We start from the raw sequence: 18956 nt of genomic DNA on the forward strand, positions 1-18956 counted from the left end.
GTTATCGTTCCCCTCGCACGGTTTATTTCTCCGAATTCAGCGTTTTTGCTTCACAACTACAGTGTGTAGTTTACTTTGTGCACTAACATGGACTCGAGTCAACCAGCGCCACCTCTGGCCAAGTGCCACAGCCTACAGCCAGATCAACTTGTGACACACATCTGCACCACGTTTGAATTCGTGTCATGCACATTTGTACCTTTCAATTGTGTCAAATGACTGTTCAGTACAGAAAGGAAGCGAGGCTTCCTGGTCAATAACCCCTTGTAAAATTTACCAATCACACCTTTAACTAGGGTGTTTTCATCAGCCCTCACAAAAATTATTCGATTGCATCATCTACTGTAGGTCGGTTTTGGTGAGAAGTAGTTCCTCAGTTTGATGTATCTAAAATAGTTTACATTATTAGGCTGGTAAAACATCTTCAAATGTTCAAAGTTTTGAACTGTTGTCGCCTTGAGGCGACAAAAGTTGCCTCAAGGCGCTGTATATTGTACAGTAGATCGTACAATAATAGATACAGAGAAAAACCCAACAATCATATGACCCCCTATAAGCAAGCACTTTGGCGCCATTGGGAAGACAAAACTCCCTTTTTAACAGGAAGAAACCTCCGGCAGAACCAGGCTCAGGGAGGGGCGGCCATCTGCTGTGATGCTGCTACCATTAAAGTATCTGAATTTTATTATTTATTATTATAACTTGTATTCTCCTTTTACTTTATCCCATATTTTCCACTGAGCTTTGATCCATGGACTTTGAAGATTGCTTGTATTGGTAGGTCTTTAATTATTGAGAGCTTGTTGTCCTTCCATCTAGCGTGGAATTTTGATTCTCAGAAATAAACAAGAGGCTTGATTTGAGCCGCATAGGAAGGCTAAGGTTTGGTAAGGCTCAACATCCCTCTTCTTTAGGAAGTGGTAATGTTTTATATTTAATCCTAGCTCTCCTGCCTTGCTAGTCTGACATTTTTTTTTATTTTTTATTGGGGGGGAGGGGATTAGAGATCTGATCTAGATTATTGTATGGGACACATCGTCAGTAGTGGACCTTGGATTCATCGGGTGTTTCGGCAACACGTTCTCACTCCCAACTTGTCAAATGTGTGACGCATGGTCAGGCTACCTCTGCTTCACTTATCAACGCACAGGTTACCCCCCTTGCATCGAGGATTGACGTGCAGGGTCCTCTCATTGAATACTATAGAGCTCCCTAAACGTAGATATTATTACGTGTTTTACCGTCTTTATGGTGCTAGCTTAAAGTTGCGGTGTAAACGTTAGCTTATATTGTAGTAAAGCTGTTGCTGTTTAAACGATGTTAGGACAGAAATATTAGCTTCTGTCATGACTGATGAAGTTACTAGTTAATAAAGTTTCCAGTAAAGTGATTAATCGCAGCCACAGATTTACAGCAAATTAAGACGCTGTCTTAATTCTCCAATAAGCCAGGGCCAAGCCAGCTCCTATCAGCAAGAACCCTGTTATCATGGTTCCGAATAGGTAGATATCTTCAGCGTCCTCGATCGACAGTCCCGCCAGGCACACGATCCTCCATTTCTGCCACCCATCCATCGTGTATCCGGCAGGGAAAGTCCCTGTAGGGCACTTGGGCTCTCCCGAGCCAGGACTTCTCATTGAGAAAAGGGTGTCAATAGCATTCAGAGATTTGATCAACTGGTCTAGTTGATCAAATCCATAATTCTCTTTTAGGTTTTAGAGAACGACTGTGAGAGACTGTTCCAGGTAAAGTAATACACACGAGACAGGACAAGGACACAAGAGGCTAAGCAGGGAAGATAAGGGGAAGGAGGAGAGGAGAAAAGTGCAACTGCCTTCACCGAGAGCCAAAGAGAGAACAGCAATATATTGGCCATATTATATTTACATTACCGCAGTGAGATGATTTTAGTCTCATGAACAGCATTAGCTAATTGTTATTACTAACTACTCTTGAAATGACTGTTCAGTACAGAAATGAAGCCCAACAATCATGTTTTACAGTCCTGTGGTCTCAGCCTCAGATACTCAGCTAATCAAAGTGATGTCATGACAAAAATGAATGACCAACAAAAATTTTTTCTCCTTCATTTCTGTCAAACAATGCTGTATGTAACGTTTCTCGCAGTTAGTATCATGGTTGCTAGGCAACCTGAAGAGGGCGACGAAGGCTAGACCGTCCCATTTCACAAGCCTCTCACCTCCGCACTGCTCGTACTTATAGTACACACCGTACGTAGTATGCGTAGTGTGCGTACTTCAAGCGTGCAGACCCTGAATTGGGACAAAGCCATGGACTGGAGATACAAACAGCCACAACCACCTACACACACACAATGGACAACTTACCCTCATACACACAATAATAACATGGACTGAACCACCATTCACAACCACTAGCATTTTATATAGCCTCTGTAGAAATTATCCACATATCTCACTTATCTTAACTGAAATACTGTATAATTCTGTGTAAATAATCATTCTGTACAATACGATAATTTTAATTCTACAACTGTTTATAACTTGCATAGTTCCCATTTCTGTATAGCTGTATATCTCATATTTCTGTATAGTTTTTTTTTATTTCATATGTCTGTATAGTTTTTCACATTTATAACATACCTTCATACCGTGTACATTATAACATACCATAATAGACCCATTTCTGTAATATATTTACATATCTATATTATTGCTAATATATATTTGTAATATATCGTTATCATGGCTAAAGCACTTCTGGATGGATGCAAGTGACAATAAAGCTGAATTCTACTCTATTCTATGCTATTCTATTCTATTCTGATGAGCGAATCATGAACAGACTCCCAACCAGTTGGTGGCGGTATTGCACCACATCGTTGTTTGCCAACCGCCGACAAACCACAAAGACGAAGAAGACGTAGTGCGCGTGCCCGCCCAGAGCACAAAGTAGGCTTTCAGAAGAAACAGTGTAACCACAGTCATCATACTTTTTATCCTCCACGGGGACTTTTAGTTTTTTTTCTTTGTTTGTATTTTTAATCCGTCTAAGGGAAATATAGTGTGACTGTACTGAGCTTCCTTACTGCTGCCCCTCTGGTCTCCGGCATATCACGTTTCTGTTTCTCATGCGTAATTGGAAAGATATACGTTTCGTAGCTCGGAAGCTTGGTCTCTCTGCAAGATAGCCATTAACATACAGGGAGGTGAGTGAGCCAGCTGTCTTTACTAGTCCTAGTTCAACTACAAAGCCGGCCTTCTCCGCTGGGGGATCTTTATTTAGGGTTATTCTGAGAGGGGATTGAGGGCCTTATTTTGTTTTAATCATTTGTGTTCTGCTAGTTGTTTTTCTTCATATGAAGATGTTGTACTGAGTATTGTGATTTCATGAGGTAGCTAAAAATACAACAGATTCCACAATAACAGAATCACCGACCCGTAATATGTCTTTTAAGATGGCGCAGGCTGTTGTAGCAGCTCCCTGTCTTCTTTCTTTTTGTTCTTACTATTTTTTTTAAATTATTTTGATACCTTTAGCTCAATATTTATCTTTTTATATAATATTTATCCATCATAACTCTGTTTCTGCACTCAGTGAGTGCATGTTGTTTGTCGTATATTTCCTGCTATGACAACTTAGTTTTCCTCTGGGATTAATAAGGTTTTTCTGATTCTGATATTGGTGCTGAACCTACGAGGCAAAATAATGCTACACAATACAATGGTCTGCAGTAGTGCCCTACAATAATACAATAAATTTAACTGGCTTAAATATAAAAATCTTTTTGCTGTCACAGGTGACTGGCAGCAGGCGAAGAGTCTGCTGGAGGAGCATCTCAGCACCTGTAGTCAGAAACATTGGTTCTTCACTGAAGGTGACAAAGAAAAATCGCCAACATTATTCTACAGACATTAATTGGTTGTTATTTTAATAATAATAACATCTAATTCTGTACACAGTGACATTTTGCTTGTTTATCCCAAATGAGAGACAAATCACTGCTGAAGAAAAATAATGTTCTCAACCTGCTTACATTAAATCAATGGATGGATGAAGTTAGCCGTTTTTAACCCTCCTGAAAATAAGCTTCTCAAGGATCAGTTTTTGGTCCTGGATTTTTTTTTTAACCTTTACACACTCTACATGTTGCTATCATAAAGTATCTGATAATATGTTCTAGTTTTGCACATGATACATTTTTCACAGCTGATACACAGTTGTGCTTTATTTCCTCTGATAATCTCTGATAGTGTATTTTGTTAATAGTATTACATCCTCTGCACACTTTGGCTGCTCTGAAAATGAAGGCAACAAACCAGAGAAGTTTGACTCCCTGGAAGAACTTATAAGTACACCTACACTGAAGACTAATTTAGGAGAACCCCTTTTGACCTGGACAAGAAAAAGCCCCCTGTAAAGTTATGAAATCTTAGTAAATGAGGAAAACAGGAACAGCTCTGTAGCCAGGCTAACTAAGCCACCGGTCTAATGTTTGGACACACCTTCTCATAGGGCTGTGCGATATGACCAAAATCTCATATCCCGATATAAGACATCTATCCTGATAACACTATAAATCACAAAAATGTAACATTTTCTGTAAATTCTGTGAATCTCGGGCAGCTCGACTTGTATGAAGTGTTTCCAGCTGGGCGTCGTGTACCTGGAGTCGAGTGTTTTAACCGATGCATGAAACGATGCAGAAAGTAATATACTGTAGCCACTACAGTGACCATCAAAACGATGAAAAAATATTGCCGTAAACAGTTTATTTTGCGACACCACGAAACAAACGATAGCGTAAAATGAAACAATAGATGTTTTCACATCGTCATCCGATACATATTATGTCGAACAGCCCTACTTACTTTACTACCTTCTCATAATTTTTCTATTTTATAATGGCTTTTTACATTTTAGCTACTAATTTAAAGGATCAATCTCCAAATGAACACTCATGGAATTAAGAGACAAAAAACTGTTAAATAACTCAAAACATATTCATATTTTAGATTCTTAAAAAAAATTCAGATTCTTTAAAATAGTCAGTTGTCTTGATTACTACTTTTCTCACTGTGTGTGTGTGTGTGTGTGTAGATATATGTATGTATATGTACTAGAGCTGGGCGATAGAACGATAACGATATGTATTGCGAAATAACTTTTTCTCGATAGAAAAGTTAAACTATCCGGTTGTTCAGTGATGACGCGACGAATCCTACTTCCGGGTCTAAAGTAGTCTGCGTTTAATATGGCTTTTGTGTTGTTAACATGTTTAATGTTATGTATTTTCTTCTATTTGATCTCAAAAAGCTCCTAAACATTCAGTGATCACTGTTGACCTCCCTCGGCTTTTATTACCGCTAATCATTTATTTAAGCTCAGTTTTTAAACCTTAGGATGTAACTACAGCCCAGCCCATGCAGCAGTATATGAATGACTAACCTGTATTGTGGATGGATTATCTCAGTTGTTCTCCTGGCTGAAGTTTTGGTCCTTTTACAGCATCCTGCCATGCGGATTACATTTGTTCCTGACCACCGAGAACACTCACTTACTTTTTCGAGGGTAAATTAGCTTGTTAATTGCTACATAGCGTGTCGCTAGCGCACGTAGCCTCATTAATCCAGCTAGCCAACCCCCTACAACGTCACTGCTGTTTAGTTTTTGTCTCATTATCGGATATAACAGAGCTGAGTTTTAATTGTTTCCAAACCTGCAGTCGGCATGCTTATTATTTAGAGCTAGCAGCTATGCTAATTCTACTCGTAATGTCATAATTTCGTTTCAGGATGCCTGATGTTACTCAATTTACACTGGTAGAGCAGACGTGATCATTTATTAAGATGAGACTTTAGACGTTTTTCATCTTTGTTGATCGTTTTTATATGGCTGCAGCGGGTTAGCCCAGAACGCTAGTGACGGTCAGACTGAACATCCGATTGCTAGGTCCTCTTTCTTTAAAAAAAAAAAAAAACGCATCAATAGTATGCGCGAGCGACATCACAAGCCGCAGCATCACTTTTCACGTACTTGTTACGTTTACAGCAAGGTCCCACCCCGCTCGGACGGTACCGGTCGTGAGTCTTTATACCTGTCGGAGGTTGAGGCTCGGTGAATGTATATCAGTCTTTACGTTTCAGCGTATTTGTTACGTTTTATCGTTAAGTTTCTGCCGCGTGTATGAAAATTTCTTTTTTTCGGTACGTACTAGTTTTTTGTCGTTTTCGCGCACTTAAACCGTCTATGAAATATGTCGGCCCAGCCATGGCGCAAAAAAGGTTGGGGACCGCTGACGTACAGCACAAGTGCCAAGCTGCACATGTGTATTTGTTTGGGAAGCAGCCAGTGGCCGTGCCGCCTGGGTAATGGAGGAAATTAGTGTGCCGACTAGAGAAAAATCAACCGAGAGCGTGACCAAAGGTTACCGAAGAGAAAACGGATGATGGTTCCAATGTCGGAGAGATTGTCGAACGGAAGAGCCGCAGAAGTTCCGTAGTGTGAAGGTATTTCGGCTATTTCAAGTCTGACAAAAAACAGAGTAGCGTGCACTGTAAATTGTGCCGAAAGCAAGTCTGGAAATACAATAAACCGGTGTATGCTCAATCTCTGACTGAAAGCGCTAATTCGTCATTCGGCTTTTGTCAGACTAAAGTAACTGTTAAAACTGTTTGAAAAGCTCAGCTGTACAACAAGGAGAGATTGAGAATTTCCTTTTAGTTCTCAGTTTATTTGATATTGACAAAAGTTAGTCAGTTTTGTCTGTTCTTCTGTAAAACAAACTAAGATTTATTTTTAGAATTAATATTTTGTTTCTAAGTGGAATTGACAATTTAGTAGTGTGTTTTGTTTGTTCTATTTTGAAACTTAAACGCTTTAGCGGCTGCCTTTTGTGTAGTTTGCAATATTTGCCTTTATTTATCTGAAAAAGTCTCATGTTCCTTAAGTACATCTACCCTGTTGAACTTATTATTAGAGATGGCACAATACCACTTTTTTATGTCCGATACCGATTCCGATATCATAAATTTGGATATCTGCCGATACCGATATGAATCCGATATAGTGTTTTTTAATCAACAAAACTGTTTTTTTTTAAATATCTTGCTGCATTTTGTATAAGTTCATACTCAAGTTTAAAAGAACAACTACACTAAAGCTATTCTGTTATACCTGTATGCAAAAAAAAATATTTCATAGTTCCGAAATACTGATCAATCTAATAAACTTAAACCTGCACCATCCTCCCTATTCTGGTATTTTAAAGAGTACTTAGCGTAAATATTAAGCAACCTAACTAATAGGGTTCCAACTCCCAGCAACAACAAAAATAAATAAATAAAAAATAGGGAACCACCCTCACGCTCCACCTCATGATGCTTAATCGACGTAATCAACCTTAATTTGATGCAGTGTGAAAAAAAATGCACAGAAATCAATTATTTTTCAAGAAATATTAAATAGATTCAACATCTTTCTTCAACAGAACTGCAGACTGCACAGATGGTACCTTCCCAAAGGAAAATGTACTATAGCTTACTAGGGTATATTAGACTTAACAGTTACTATATACAGTAATGGACTTCTATACATTTTACATCAGATTAAAACTTTGGGTGTAAGATTCAGATAATTATTTATTAAAAGCTAGACATTTTAAATGAGAATAAGAAAGAAAAGTATGTCTTTGTGCCCCCTTTTCCCTGTTAATGCCCTATCGGCCCCCCTGGCTAAACTTTGCTAGATCCGCCCCTGCACAGTTACCAGCGTCAGCTGCGTAGAAAAAGATCCTCGAGTAGAAAGTAATATTAAATAAATTCTAACAACAGCTGATCAAGCTTAAACGTGCTGCTGTTGTTCAGCCTCTGGTTTCCTCTTTCTGGTGCAAAGTGGGCCAAAAACAAAGAAGAGACACGGACTCCCGACAGAAAAGCCGATCAGCTGATCATTAAGCAGTTTCATGATTGAAGTAGCAGCAAGAAGAGGCAGTCGCTCCATATATCGCTTGTTAAGCTTAACGCAGGAATGCTTTACAAACATTAAGAGATGGACTTACACACTTGCTTTACTTCTCTCGGGGATAACTTTGTCGGAGATGAAATGCCGGGTTGCTAGCGAAGCTCCACATGCTATCCAGACCACCGACAGGTCCCGCATGCCACAGCCGCTCTATCACGTGATGCATACTGCTCCGACGTGCTAACGTTCTGAGGCGAGTTACGGCGTGTTGCAAGTTTTGCGAGGTGCTTTCGTGATATTTAATGGATCGGATTACATTTTTTATTTTTCTCCGATATCCGATCCAGTAATTTAGGTCAGTATCGGACCGATACCGATACGTAATATCGGATCGGTCCATCTCTACTTATTATGGGAAATAAATATTTAAATCAAAACAAGCTGCTGATTATTTCACAATTTACTTGTGAGCAACGGCACATTTAAATCTTACAAATATAGTTATTTGGCTTATATCGTGATAGATATCGTTATCGCCGGAAATGAAAAAAAAAAAAAACATTGTGATATGAAAAAATCTATCGCCCAGCTCTAATATGTACACTTTATAGGTTTTATTATTCCATTAGTGCATTTCACTGTTTTAGTTCTTTGTCATCTTTGTCATAGGCAAAAGAAGGGGAAGCGTGCTGAAACCTCTCCAAATTTTTGACCAACCAATGCCAGCAAGTAAAGATGAACGAGTTGTAATCCCTGTGGACAAGACTTTCATCACTATGAAGAAGGCCAGAAGACGCCAGCGCATTGACAGTGGAGACAGAAGCTTCATGTGTGATCAGTGTGGAAAGGCTTTTACTCGTAATAGCAGCTTAAAACAACATAAGCTCATCCACACTGGCATTAAACCATTCAGCTGTGATCAATGTGGAAGACATTTCAATCACAATGGCAGCTTAAAACAACATCAACTCATCCACACTGGAGTTAAACCATTCACCTGTGATCAATGTGGAAAGTGTTTCAATCAAAAAGGCAGCTTAAAACAACATCAGCTCATCCACACTAGAGTTAAACCATTCAGCTGTGATCAGTGTGGAAAGTGTTTCAATTATGTTAGCAGCTTAAAAAAGCATCGCCTTGTCCACACTGGATTAAAAGCATTTAGTTGTGATCAGTGTGGAAAGTGTTTCAATCACAATGGCAGCTTAAAAAGACATCAGGTCGTTCACACTGGCATTAAACCATTTAGCTGTGATCAGTGTGGACAGGCTTTCATACATAATAGCAAGTTAAAAAAACACCAGCTTATCCACACTGGATTAAAACCATTCAGCTGTGATCAGTGTGGAAAGACTTTCACTGAGAATGGCAACTTAAAAAGACATCAGCTCGCTCACACTGGAGTAAAACCATTCAGCTGTGATCAGTGTGGAAAGACTTTCACTCAGAGTGGCAGCTTAAAAAAACATCAGCTCATCCACACTGGATTAAAAGCAATTAGCTACAATCAGTGTGGAAAGCCTTTTTCTCCGAGTAATGGCTTAAAAGAACATCACCTCATCCATGCTGCAAATAAACCATTTGTCTGTGCTCAGTGTGGAAAGTGTTTCACTGAGAATGGCAACTTAAAAAAACATCAGCTTGTCCACACTGGCATTAAACCATTCAGCTGCGATCAGTGTGGAAGGACTTTCACTCAGAATAGCACCTTAAAAAAACATCAACTTATCCACACTGGATTAAAAGCATTTAGCTGTGATCAGTGTGGAAAGTCTTTTACTGAAAATGGCAACTTAAAAAAACATCAGCTCATCCACACTGGATTAAAATCGTTTAGCTGTGATCAGTGTGGAAAGTCTTTTTCTCAGAGTAACGGCTTAAAAGAACATCAGCTCATCCATACTACAGATAAACCATTCACCTGTGATCTGTGTGGAAAGTCTTTTACTTATAGTAAAAGCTTAAAAGATCATCTTCTCATCCACACTGGCATTAAATCATTTGTCTGTGGTCAGTGTGGAAAAGCTTTTACTCAGAGTACAACTTTAAAAAAACATTTACTCATCCACACTGGAATTAAACCATTTATCTGTGGTCAGTGTGGAAAAGCTTTTACTCAGAGTACAACTTTAAAAAAACATTTACTCCTCCACACTGGGGTTAAACCATTCACCTGTGATCAGTGTGGAAAGTCTTTTAGCTGCATGAGTTCCTTGAAAGAACATCAGGCCATCCACACTGGCATTAAACCATTTGTCTGTGGTCAGTGTGGAAAGGGTTTTACTCAGAGTAAAACTTTAAAAGAACATCAGCTCACCCACACTGGAATTAAACCATTCAGCTGTGATCAGTGTGGACAATCTTTTACTCGGCGTAGAAACTTAAAAAAACATCATCTCCTCCACATTGGTGTTAAACCATTCACCTGTGATCAGTGTGGAAAGTCTTTTAGCTGCATGAGTTCCTTGAAAGAACATCAGGCCATCCACACTGGCATTAAACCATTTGTCTGTTGTCAGTGTGGAAAGGGTTTTGGTTGCATGGATGCATTCAAAAATCATCAACTAATCCACACTGGAGTTAATTAATTTTTATTGGTCAGTGCTGAAATGCGGCCAATTCTATGTAAACATTTTAAAAAATCAGATTGTTCACACTGCAATTATAGCGTGTATTTAATTGTGGTAATTATGAAATTTGTGGAAACTTTCATTTATAACAAATGTTACTGAGGCATCAGCAAATCCACAACATATGTCGTGCTATGACAAAACTGGCAGACCAATGTGACATTACTCTGACAAAGTTCTTTTGGACATATTAAGTTTGAAGAGGCTCTACCGATTGCAGACTTCTATACCTGTCATTGTACTGGGTCTTTGACCCAGTGTTTTGTGCTTTTTGACATTAGCATTCCATTTGATTGAATATTGTAATATTTAATGTTTATTTCTATTTATATTCTTTTAATTGTTTTTCTGCTTGATGTAATATTTGTAATTTCTAGTCTTTAGGTTCCGTTATCATACCTCCCCTCTTTTTCACATTCTGTGTTTTGTCAGCAGTGGCAATCCTAGCCTGCTTGGTTCCCTGGGCGAACACCCACTCTGCCCCACACCCACAGATAAAATATATGTATGTTAAGGATTGTACATGCATATAAAGCATATTTTACTGTAAAAACTGTTGTTGGAACCATACTGAATTTAGTCAGATAAACACACACGCACATACATACACACATGTGTGTATGTATATTTATATGTATGTGTATGTATATTTATATGTATGTGTGTGTGTATGTATATGTGTGTGTATGTATGTGTATATATATATATATATATATATGTATATGTATTGTGGGATTATAATATTATTTTATGCCATGTTAGATCCCTAATTAAAGATTGTGAATTATTATGTAGTTTTAGTTTGCATTATTCTCCTGAATTAGAAGGTGATAACTATTACATTTGTTAAACTGATTTGCATTACATTAGACTGCTGATTTATTGTGAATGAATGATATTGTTTTATGATGCATTATACTGCTGAGTTATAAGAAATACTGTTCGCAGAAAGTCATCGCCTTATTTGTCTGATTAGAAGAGAACAGAACATACTGGAGTTTTCTGCCCCATCTCAGCAGGAGCAGATAAACAGGGAGCCAAGGTCGTAGCTTAGGCGCCGTGTGAGAGAAAGCATGTGAATGTTTAGGCTTTGATGATAAGGTGGAGGCCACTAGAGGCTATAAGAGTTTGATCAATGCTCCACCATTTTGAGATAAGATGCTGTCTGCGTACGGTGTCCATCTCCCATGCGTGTGATCATTAAAATCATCGTTTGACTCAACCCGGCCGGACCAGTGTTGTTATTGTGGTTTTTCCTCTTGTATCCATCCCCAATATTTGAACTCGTAACAGCTTGGGGGCTCGTCCTGTGGTATTGGGGTGGAAGTTGGAGGTTTGGACGGTCCGAGGTTGTCCAACGGACAGGCACAAGCCAGTGGTCTGACGTGAGTGGGCATAAGCCGGCTTATACAAAGGTAAGGCACTACCTGTTGAATCTATTTCCAAAGTGTGCCAAATTGGACATGATAAAATTAAAGTCTACTCGCTGAAATTACTGGTGGATGTCTGTTTTGATGAAAAATCTCATGAGTTAAAGCAGTTAGAGTCTGCTAAGAAGAAGGTAAAGCAGTTAGAGTCTGCTAAGAAAAGTTTAAATACTGGGTTAGAGTCCCAAGAAATTGAGTTAGAGTCTCAAGTAGTTTGGTAGGGAATTGGTCATTTTGTTGGTTAGAGTCCAAATTGGTTATAAGAGTGGACCTGAGTGGTCATTTTGTGAGTTAGAGTCTCCATTGACCTCTAGGTTGCACTTGCCTCAGTCAGACTCTTGTTTTGGGGTGCTGACTGTTGTTTCAAAGTGTTATAAATTATTATAGGACGGCAGTTAGAGTCTGCTAAGAAGCGCATAGCCCGGAGGTTACGCTCCCTCCTGGCCATGGACGCGCGACCTTGACCTGTCGGCAAACAGGGTTAGTTCAGTTTGGCTTGACTGTGGAGCTTGGGGCACTCCGGAATAAGCTAGGAGTTAGAGTCTGTAATGGTATCTGCGCTCTTTTGGACACTGTTAAATTGAGTTAGGGACTTTAGAGATTAGGCCAGATACAGTTAGAGTCTGATACTGGTTAATTGATTACAAAAAAGTTGGACTTTCTTCGGTTGGACCCATTAACTTAAATTTGTCAAAATTGTGTAGGCGCTAAATCTGTCAGGCCTTACAGTGATTGTAAATATAAGACGTCTGTGTAATATAAAGTAATAGAGCTGTGTGTGAGACGAGGCCGTGTGTGACGACAGCGCGCTGCAGCGCTGCGAGCTATTTTTAGACGGTGTGTGAACATGCAAATGAGGTGGCTGCTGTGAAGCGCACAGAGGACTTTTGCTTCCTGTTTAGCGTGTTTTTGAGTTTTATAATTATGATTTGCAAGCAATGATACATGCCTGTAAATAAGACGCTGATTTTGCTGATTATAATATTACAAATAAAGTTTTGAATGAGGGTGAATGTTTGATGCTTGGCTGGGTTTTGATATAGAAGAGACAAATCGTGCATGATTTAGACCGGCACTTCAGTCGGCAGAGTAAGATTGTGTGATAAATACAGCTGTGATTTATTTCAGTTTTGTGGTGTGAAATATGTTGGGTTTTAAAACTGATGTAGAGAAAGGAGAAATAAAGGGAGAGTGAAGAATTATTGAGAAGTAGAGAGAGGAGTGTGTTGGGAGACTGGCATGTAGTCTGCACTGTAAAGGTGGGCGTGTTGCCTGCTGGTCTATTTAACAGTGATGAAAATGATATTAAATAAATCTCTTAGTGTGTTAATACAGGTGGCTACGGGCCTGGACCAACTGCCCCCCACAAGCACAGCGGCCGAAGCAAAATTATAGTAATGGAAACCACACTCAGCAAGAATCAGCAGCTGTGGAAAAGACAGCAGCTAGCAGAGAATTAGAGGAGAAAATAAGAGAAGTTTTTAACACATAAAATTGGGGCCAACAGACTTGTGGAGGTTGGGAAGGCGTCCGGAGCATCACATCAAAAGGTGAAACAAAAACACACACAAGCAGAGAAATGTGAGAGAAAGGCACGTGTTAGAGAAATGCCTTGTTTGAGAAAAAAAGTTAAATTAACCCACCCACAAACGCACACACATGCAATGAAGAAACAGCTTACATTCATGAACATGTGAAGATTTTCCAGCAAGGTTAAAGCAGCGAAACTTAACATAAACCTGTTGTTAAATGATAAAGTTTATCCACTACTAACAAATAAACTTTCTGGGTTGCAGGACAACAACTTAACTTCAAAAAAAAAGACACTGGTCTGACCAACCAGTGAAGACACGACAAATTTAGTGGTTAAAAGAATCAAATTGTGACATGTTTTCTGCTGATTGATTAATACAAGTGATTACTAAATCAAAGAAAATTCCATTTTTGGGGTTTTAAACATGATCTTAAGAATTTTAACATGTACATGTGTTGTCCTGTCAACTTGGTGGGTTATGAGTTGATTATATGGTGAGAAAAAACAAAAAAAGGGGGAGAGAAGGCTGACACAGGGCCTGGTCCCGTTGTTTCTCCCCTCTCTGAATGACACAGCCAAAACAACATAATTTTCCTGTTCGTCCGTTTTTGTTTTGTTTTTTCTCTTTATGCTTGATTACAGGCTGCTTTGTCGGCCCGGAAAGCCGAGGCTGACCTGGACTCCTGCTCTCCCCTCTACCATCTTTGCTCTCTCCTCTACCATCTTTGATGTGACCCTGACCAAATGCTACAGCAGCTGGACCCACAACAACAACCTGAAAACGTCAACACTGCTGCAGGAAAACGATCTCATGCAGCGGAGACGGAGAGCGTTAAATCCAAGGCCCGTTTCACTACACGGGGGAGATTTCCAGACAGCTTCAGCTGACAGAGCTGTGACGAGACGCCCATTAAACCCAGATGAAAAGTGAGCCAGAGCAAAACAATGCTGACCTTAACAACTCTGCATTAAAACTGTGCAGGACAGTGACGGACCAACACAGATGATCGGGCAGCAAAAAGGGCGTGCCAGAGACAGGAGGAGTAACTGAGGTCAGGAGGCACCTCAGAATGGACAAAACCACAAGAAGAAAATAAGCTGAAGGCACAGGTGTCGAGGCTCGGCCAGGAGTTGACCTCTGAGAAGAGCCGAACAGCAGAGCTGCAGAAGGCCGTGGAGCAAAGCAAGGAAAACATCAATGGACTTCAACCTGACGTGTACGGAAAAGACTCTGAGGTTTCTGCCCTCAGTAAGAGCTCAAGACATCAGAGCAGAAACTGAGCATGGCTCAGGAGGAGCTGGCTGATAATCGAACCCATCAGTCAGGCTTGGAGTCCCAGACACAGGACTTGAAATCAGGCCGGAGCTTGCTGGAGCAGGAGGTTGCCAAACCTGACGAAAAAGCTCCAACAGCAGGAGCAAGCCTTGAAGGAGCTACAGAAGCAAAAGGGTCAAGTTAAGGAGGAGCGGAACAAGGAGAAGATGCAGGACACTGGAGAAAAGGACTGCCTCAATTGGGGCCAGAACCAGTATGGACAGAACTTTGAGCAGCAGCACCAATGGATGCAAACAGACTGAAATGGAGGAGGGCACGCTTCAGGCCGTGGTTTATCCAGAACACCAGAACAGGAAAGTGATGAACACAAACACACACAGACTCAGAATGAACACATATGCACTCGTTGATTGAGTGAGAAATGATCCACACACACACACATTGCACACGCTTGTGCAATGAAGAGTGATACACACACACGCTGATGCAATGAAGAATGCTTTACTAACAAATGCTGCACACAAACATCCAAATACAGAATCTGTTACAACAACAAGAAGCCATTGATTGTTTATTGGTTAAATGCAGTTCATGTCACCCAGAGGGCATTTGTGTAGATTTAGGGGACAAGGTCTAAGGCAGTTTGGTTATGAAAACAATGTCTGTGTGTGATGTCTGTTTATGGCTTAAGGCCTCCACTGAATTGTTTACTGTGCTTCACACGGCCTGATAAGGAGCAGTGGTACAGAGTAAAAATGATGAATTAACGGTGTGAGCCTTATTTCGGAGCGCCACATTGTTGTGAGTGAGATTTAATTGAAGGAGGAACACACTGAAAAAAAAAAGGGGCCAGCCCTTGGATTTACGTAAGCATCTCGCGTGTATTTGACACAATTGCCTCAGGCTTTAAAGATCTGTACGAAATTCTGATTTCCAGTGTGAGAGAAAAAGTCATGCAGTTATTAGAGCTAGGTTAATTGATGATTCTAAATTATCCATGAATGTAAGTGTAAATGGCTGTTTGTTTCTATCTGATAGACTGGTCACCTGTCCGGGGTGTACCCTGCCTGGTAACCTATCACTTCAGGGTTATTTCCCGGCCCTGCTGTAGCCAGGATAAAGATAGGAGGGTGGTAGTTGTTGTAGACCCCTTCAATTTTTATGGTAACCATGATCTAGACTTTGTTGAACCGCATGCAATATGAAGACAACATGTAGTATTTAAGTGACCAAGTAGTATTTGGATAAAAGTTTCTGAATAGTGTTGAAATAAACTGACAGAATTGGGAAGGATTAAAATATTCCAGGAGCTCAACTTACTCCATCTGAACATGTTTCAATCGTGTTTTATGAACACAAAATGCACAGGTTTACTGAATATGAAAAGGTTGTGTTGATTTAACTCGGTTGTTTAAGTTTCTGCCAAAGCAAAACATTTGTGTGCAACCAGTGTCCACTATTGAATCAAGTAAATCCAACATGTTTTTGTCAGTGCAAAAAGGAGTTACGGTACCTGTATTCCTGCACAATATTGTCCCGGGAGGGAGAAAAACTTTCTGGTGAAGTTTTGGTTGATTTTTGGGTTTTGCTTGACACTAGGTTGATTTTATTAGTGAGGTTTGGATTGTTTTCTTTCTCTAAGAGAGAGAAAGATGGTTTTATGCTTGGACATGTTTGCAATGGGCCCCAGTATTTGTTATTATATGAGTATTTTATTGGTTACGTTTGTTTTCGCTTTTGTTATAGTGCACTGAAATAAGAACATCTGAGAGGTGTGATCCACCGGTGGTGATATTTTGGTATTTTGTGAGTTCCTGATTTAACAAATCAGCTCTTTAATCCAGGCCTGAGAGATTGAACTTTAAAGCGCTATAAAATATTCTTACTGGAAACAGTCGCAACGTATTTTTCTCCATGATCATAATGGGCTTGGGAGAAATTCACTTATATGGGACACTGATCACATGAGAAGTCCTGAGCCTAAAAGGATTGCAGCGAGTCAATCCAGTCCAAAAAAACAAGGAACGGTTTTCCTTTAAAATGATGACGTCATCTTGCTGGTGATGGAGGCTCGAATAAGTTGCGCGTGAGACTCCATTATCAGCATTATCTGGTATGAATGTGTGTGGATGTATGCATGTGACTGGACTGTGATGGACTGACGACTAAAACTGACTTGATACTGAGACAAAAACGGTACCGACTTTAGGATTAGTAAATGTCCACAAACAATTCACCCAGCCTGTAAAAGAAGGGTGGATGTTTTGTCTTGCTTTGTTTTGTTTTTGCAAGAACAGAAGGATGACAGAGACTAAAGGGGGAGGCTGTAACGTCACATGAGTGTGAACTGCAGACTTAACCCTTTGGTTGCTAATTTTGAGTTACTGATGTTTGCATTAAGAAAATTGTGTTTTAGTAGCCGTGTTTCGATTAATGTACCACATTATATCGTTGGGAATGTTAAATGCTAAAGTGAAGAAAAGGTTTGATTTCACTCATGACTGAACATGTTATTATTAACCATAGCGGGCCACTGTAAAGAGTCAATTAACTTTTAGAGAGATAAAAATAAAATAAAATAAAAAAAAGCCAAAAACCCTCTATTGAGGTCTATGAATAACAGGGGAATGATAGACTTGTCACACTCAAAATGGAGATATGTAATGATAAACACTGGTCCCCGTCTTTTAGATGCTTTCTTGAAATAGTCAGCAATTTAAAAGTAGGATAGAACCGACAGGGGCATGTGCTGAGAGGTGGTGCTGCACAAGAACAAGAGCAAAATAAAGAAAAATTATTGTGTTTAGCTTTGATAAATTAAAATTAAAATGTACCATTCCACTCAGATGATCAATATGAAATTCAATATATGCTAATTTTGTATGTAAGTACATGACTGATAACTGTTCTGTCCTGAGCGTTTGTTTTTACAGCACCCACTTGACCACACCAACAGTTTCTCGCCACCAAAAGGGGGTACTTGCAAAGAATAGGGAGGAATATCATCAACACTGGGAAAGGTAAGCCCCGAAGGGGGTGATAACACCAAAACTTTCACTTATAGTCAAATTCTCAAAATTTGACCCCAAACATGGAAAATTCTTCAAACATTTAGAGACAGAGTGGATAAACATAATGTCACATTATGGATGGAGGATGGAGCATTTGAATCGATAAGATGGTGAAATAACACGCAGTAAAATGTTGATCATGTTGATTATGTTTATGAAGGGGCGATCGTGGCTCAAGAGTTGGGCGTTCGCCTTGTAATCGGAAGGTTGCCGTTTCGAGCCCCGGCTTGGACAGTCTCGGTCGTTGTGTCCTTGGGCAAGACACTTCACCCGTTGCCTACTGGTGGTGGTCAGAGGGCCCGGTGGCGCCAGTGTCCGGCAGCCTCGCCTCTGTCAGTGCGCCCCAGGGTGGCTGTGGCTACAATGTAGCTTGCCATCACCAGTGTGTGAATGTGTGCGTGAATGGGTGGATGACTGGATATGTAAAGCGCTTTGGGGTCCTTAGGGACTAGAAAAGCGCTATATAAATACAGGCCATTTACCATTTACCTTTCCAGTGTGCAGAGCAAGGTTATTATTATTATTAACGAAAACAAATGAAATAACGAAAATTAGAAGTGAAAAAACATTTTCGTTATTGATGTGTGCGTGTCCTACAATAGTCAAGGGTGAAAATGAAGTTTAGTTTCCAGATTTTTTGCTTGCTGTCTAATTATGCCAGCAGGTGGCAGTACGTTAGTCGAGTCGTCTGTGTTGCTGCTCCGTCCACGCGCAGAATCATGTTAGGAAAAGTCGGGAGAAAGCACCAGAGTCCAATTTGGGATTACTTTGAATATGACTGTGTTTTGGATAAAGCAAGTGTCTTGTAGTGGAAAGAGACAAATTATGAGGGACATTTACAGTATAAAACAAAAAAATCCCACAAACCTTAAAGTGCACTTGAAAAGCTCACACAAGAAGGCTAACCTAGCTTACCTTGAAAAGGTAAGGGAGCACACTCAACCCTCATCCCCAGAAAACAGAAGCTAACCCCAGGCAAGGCAGCGTGATGCATCCCAAGACAACAGGACGGGGACATCTACATAACTGTGTAAGTCAATTGCCTTCAAAAATATTATCAATTCACTTGAACCA

The 18956-nt window shown here is 39.9% G+C and overlaps 2 protein-coding genes across 3 annotated transcripts in view; both read left to right on the forward strand.

Annotated features, from left to right (window-relative positions):
* Positions 1-2886: 2886 nt before the first annotated feature.
* On the forward strand, positions 2887-10765 carry LOC113019238 (gastrula zinc finger protein XlCGF26.1-like). Of its 2 annotated transcripts, none has more exons than XM_026162794.1 (2): positions 2887-3190; positions 8614-10765. In XM_026162794.1, the coding sequence occupies exon 2, from the start codon at positions 8664-8666 to the stop codon at positions 10530-10532; it is 1869 nt and encodes a 622-aa protein (XP_026018579.1). In that variant the 5' UTR covers positions 2887-3190; positions 8614-8663; the 3' UTR covers positions 10533-10765. The 2 variants fall into 2 exon arrangements, with proteins under 2 accessions (XP_026018579.1, XP_026018580.1); XM_026162795.1 differs by lacking the exon at positions 2887-3190 and adding an exon at positions 3803-3859.
* Positions 3809-18956, forward strand: part of LOC113019240 (zinc finger protein 708-like) — a 39617-nt gene continuing 24469 nt past the window's right edge. The window contains exon 1 of the mRNA XM_026162800.1: positions 3809-3859. The gene's annotated coding sequence lies outside the window, so the exon portion shown is untranslated. The remainder of the gene's footprint in view (positions 3860-18956) is intronic.

The sequence above is a fragment of the Astatotilapia calliptera genome, chromosome 3 (assembly GCF_900246225.1).
Source record: "Astatotilapia calliptera chromosome 3, fAstCal1.2, whole genome shotgun sequence".
In the NCBI taxonomy this organism is placed as follows: Eukaryota; Metazoa; Chordata; class Actinopteri; order Cichliformes; family Cichlidae; genus Astatotilapia; species Astatotilapia calliptera.

Coding starts and splice junctions, on each gene's coding strand:
- LOC113019238 (XM_026162794.1), top strand. CDS start 8,664: ATGCCAGCAAGTAAAGATGAACGAGTTGTAATCCCTGTGGACAAGACT.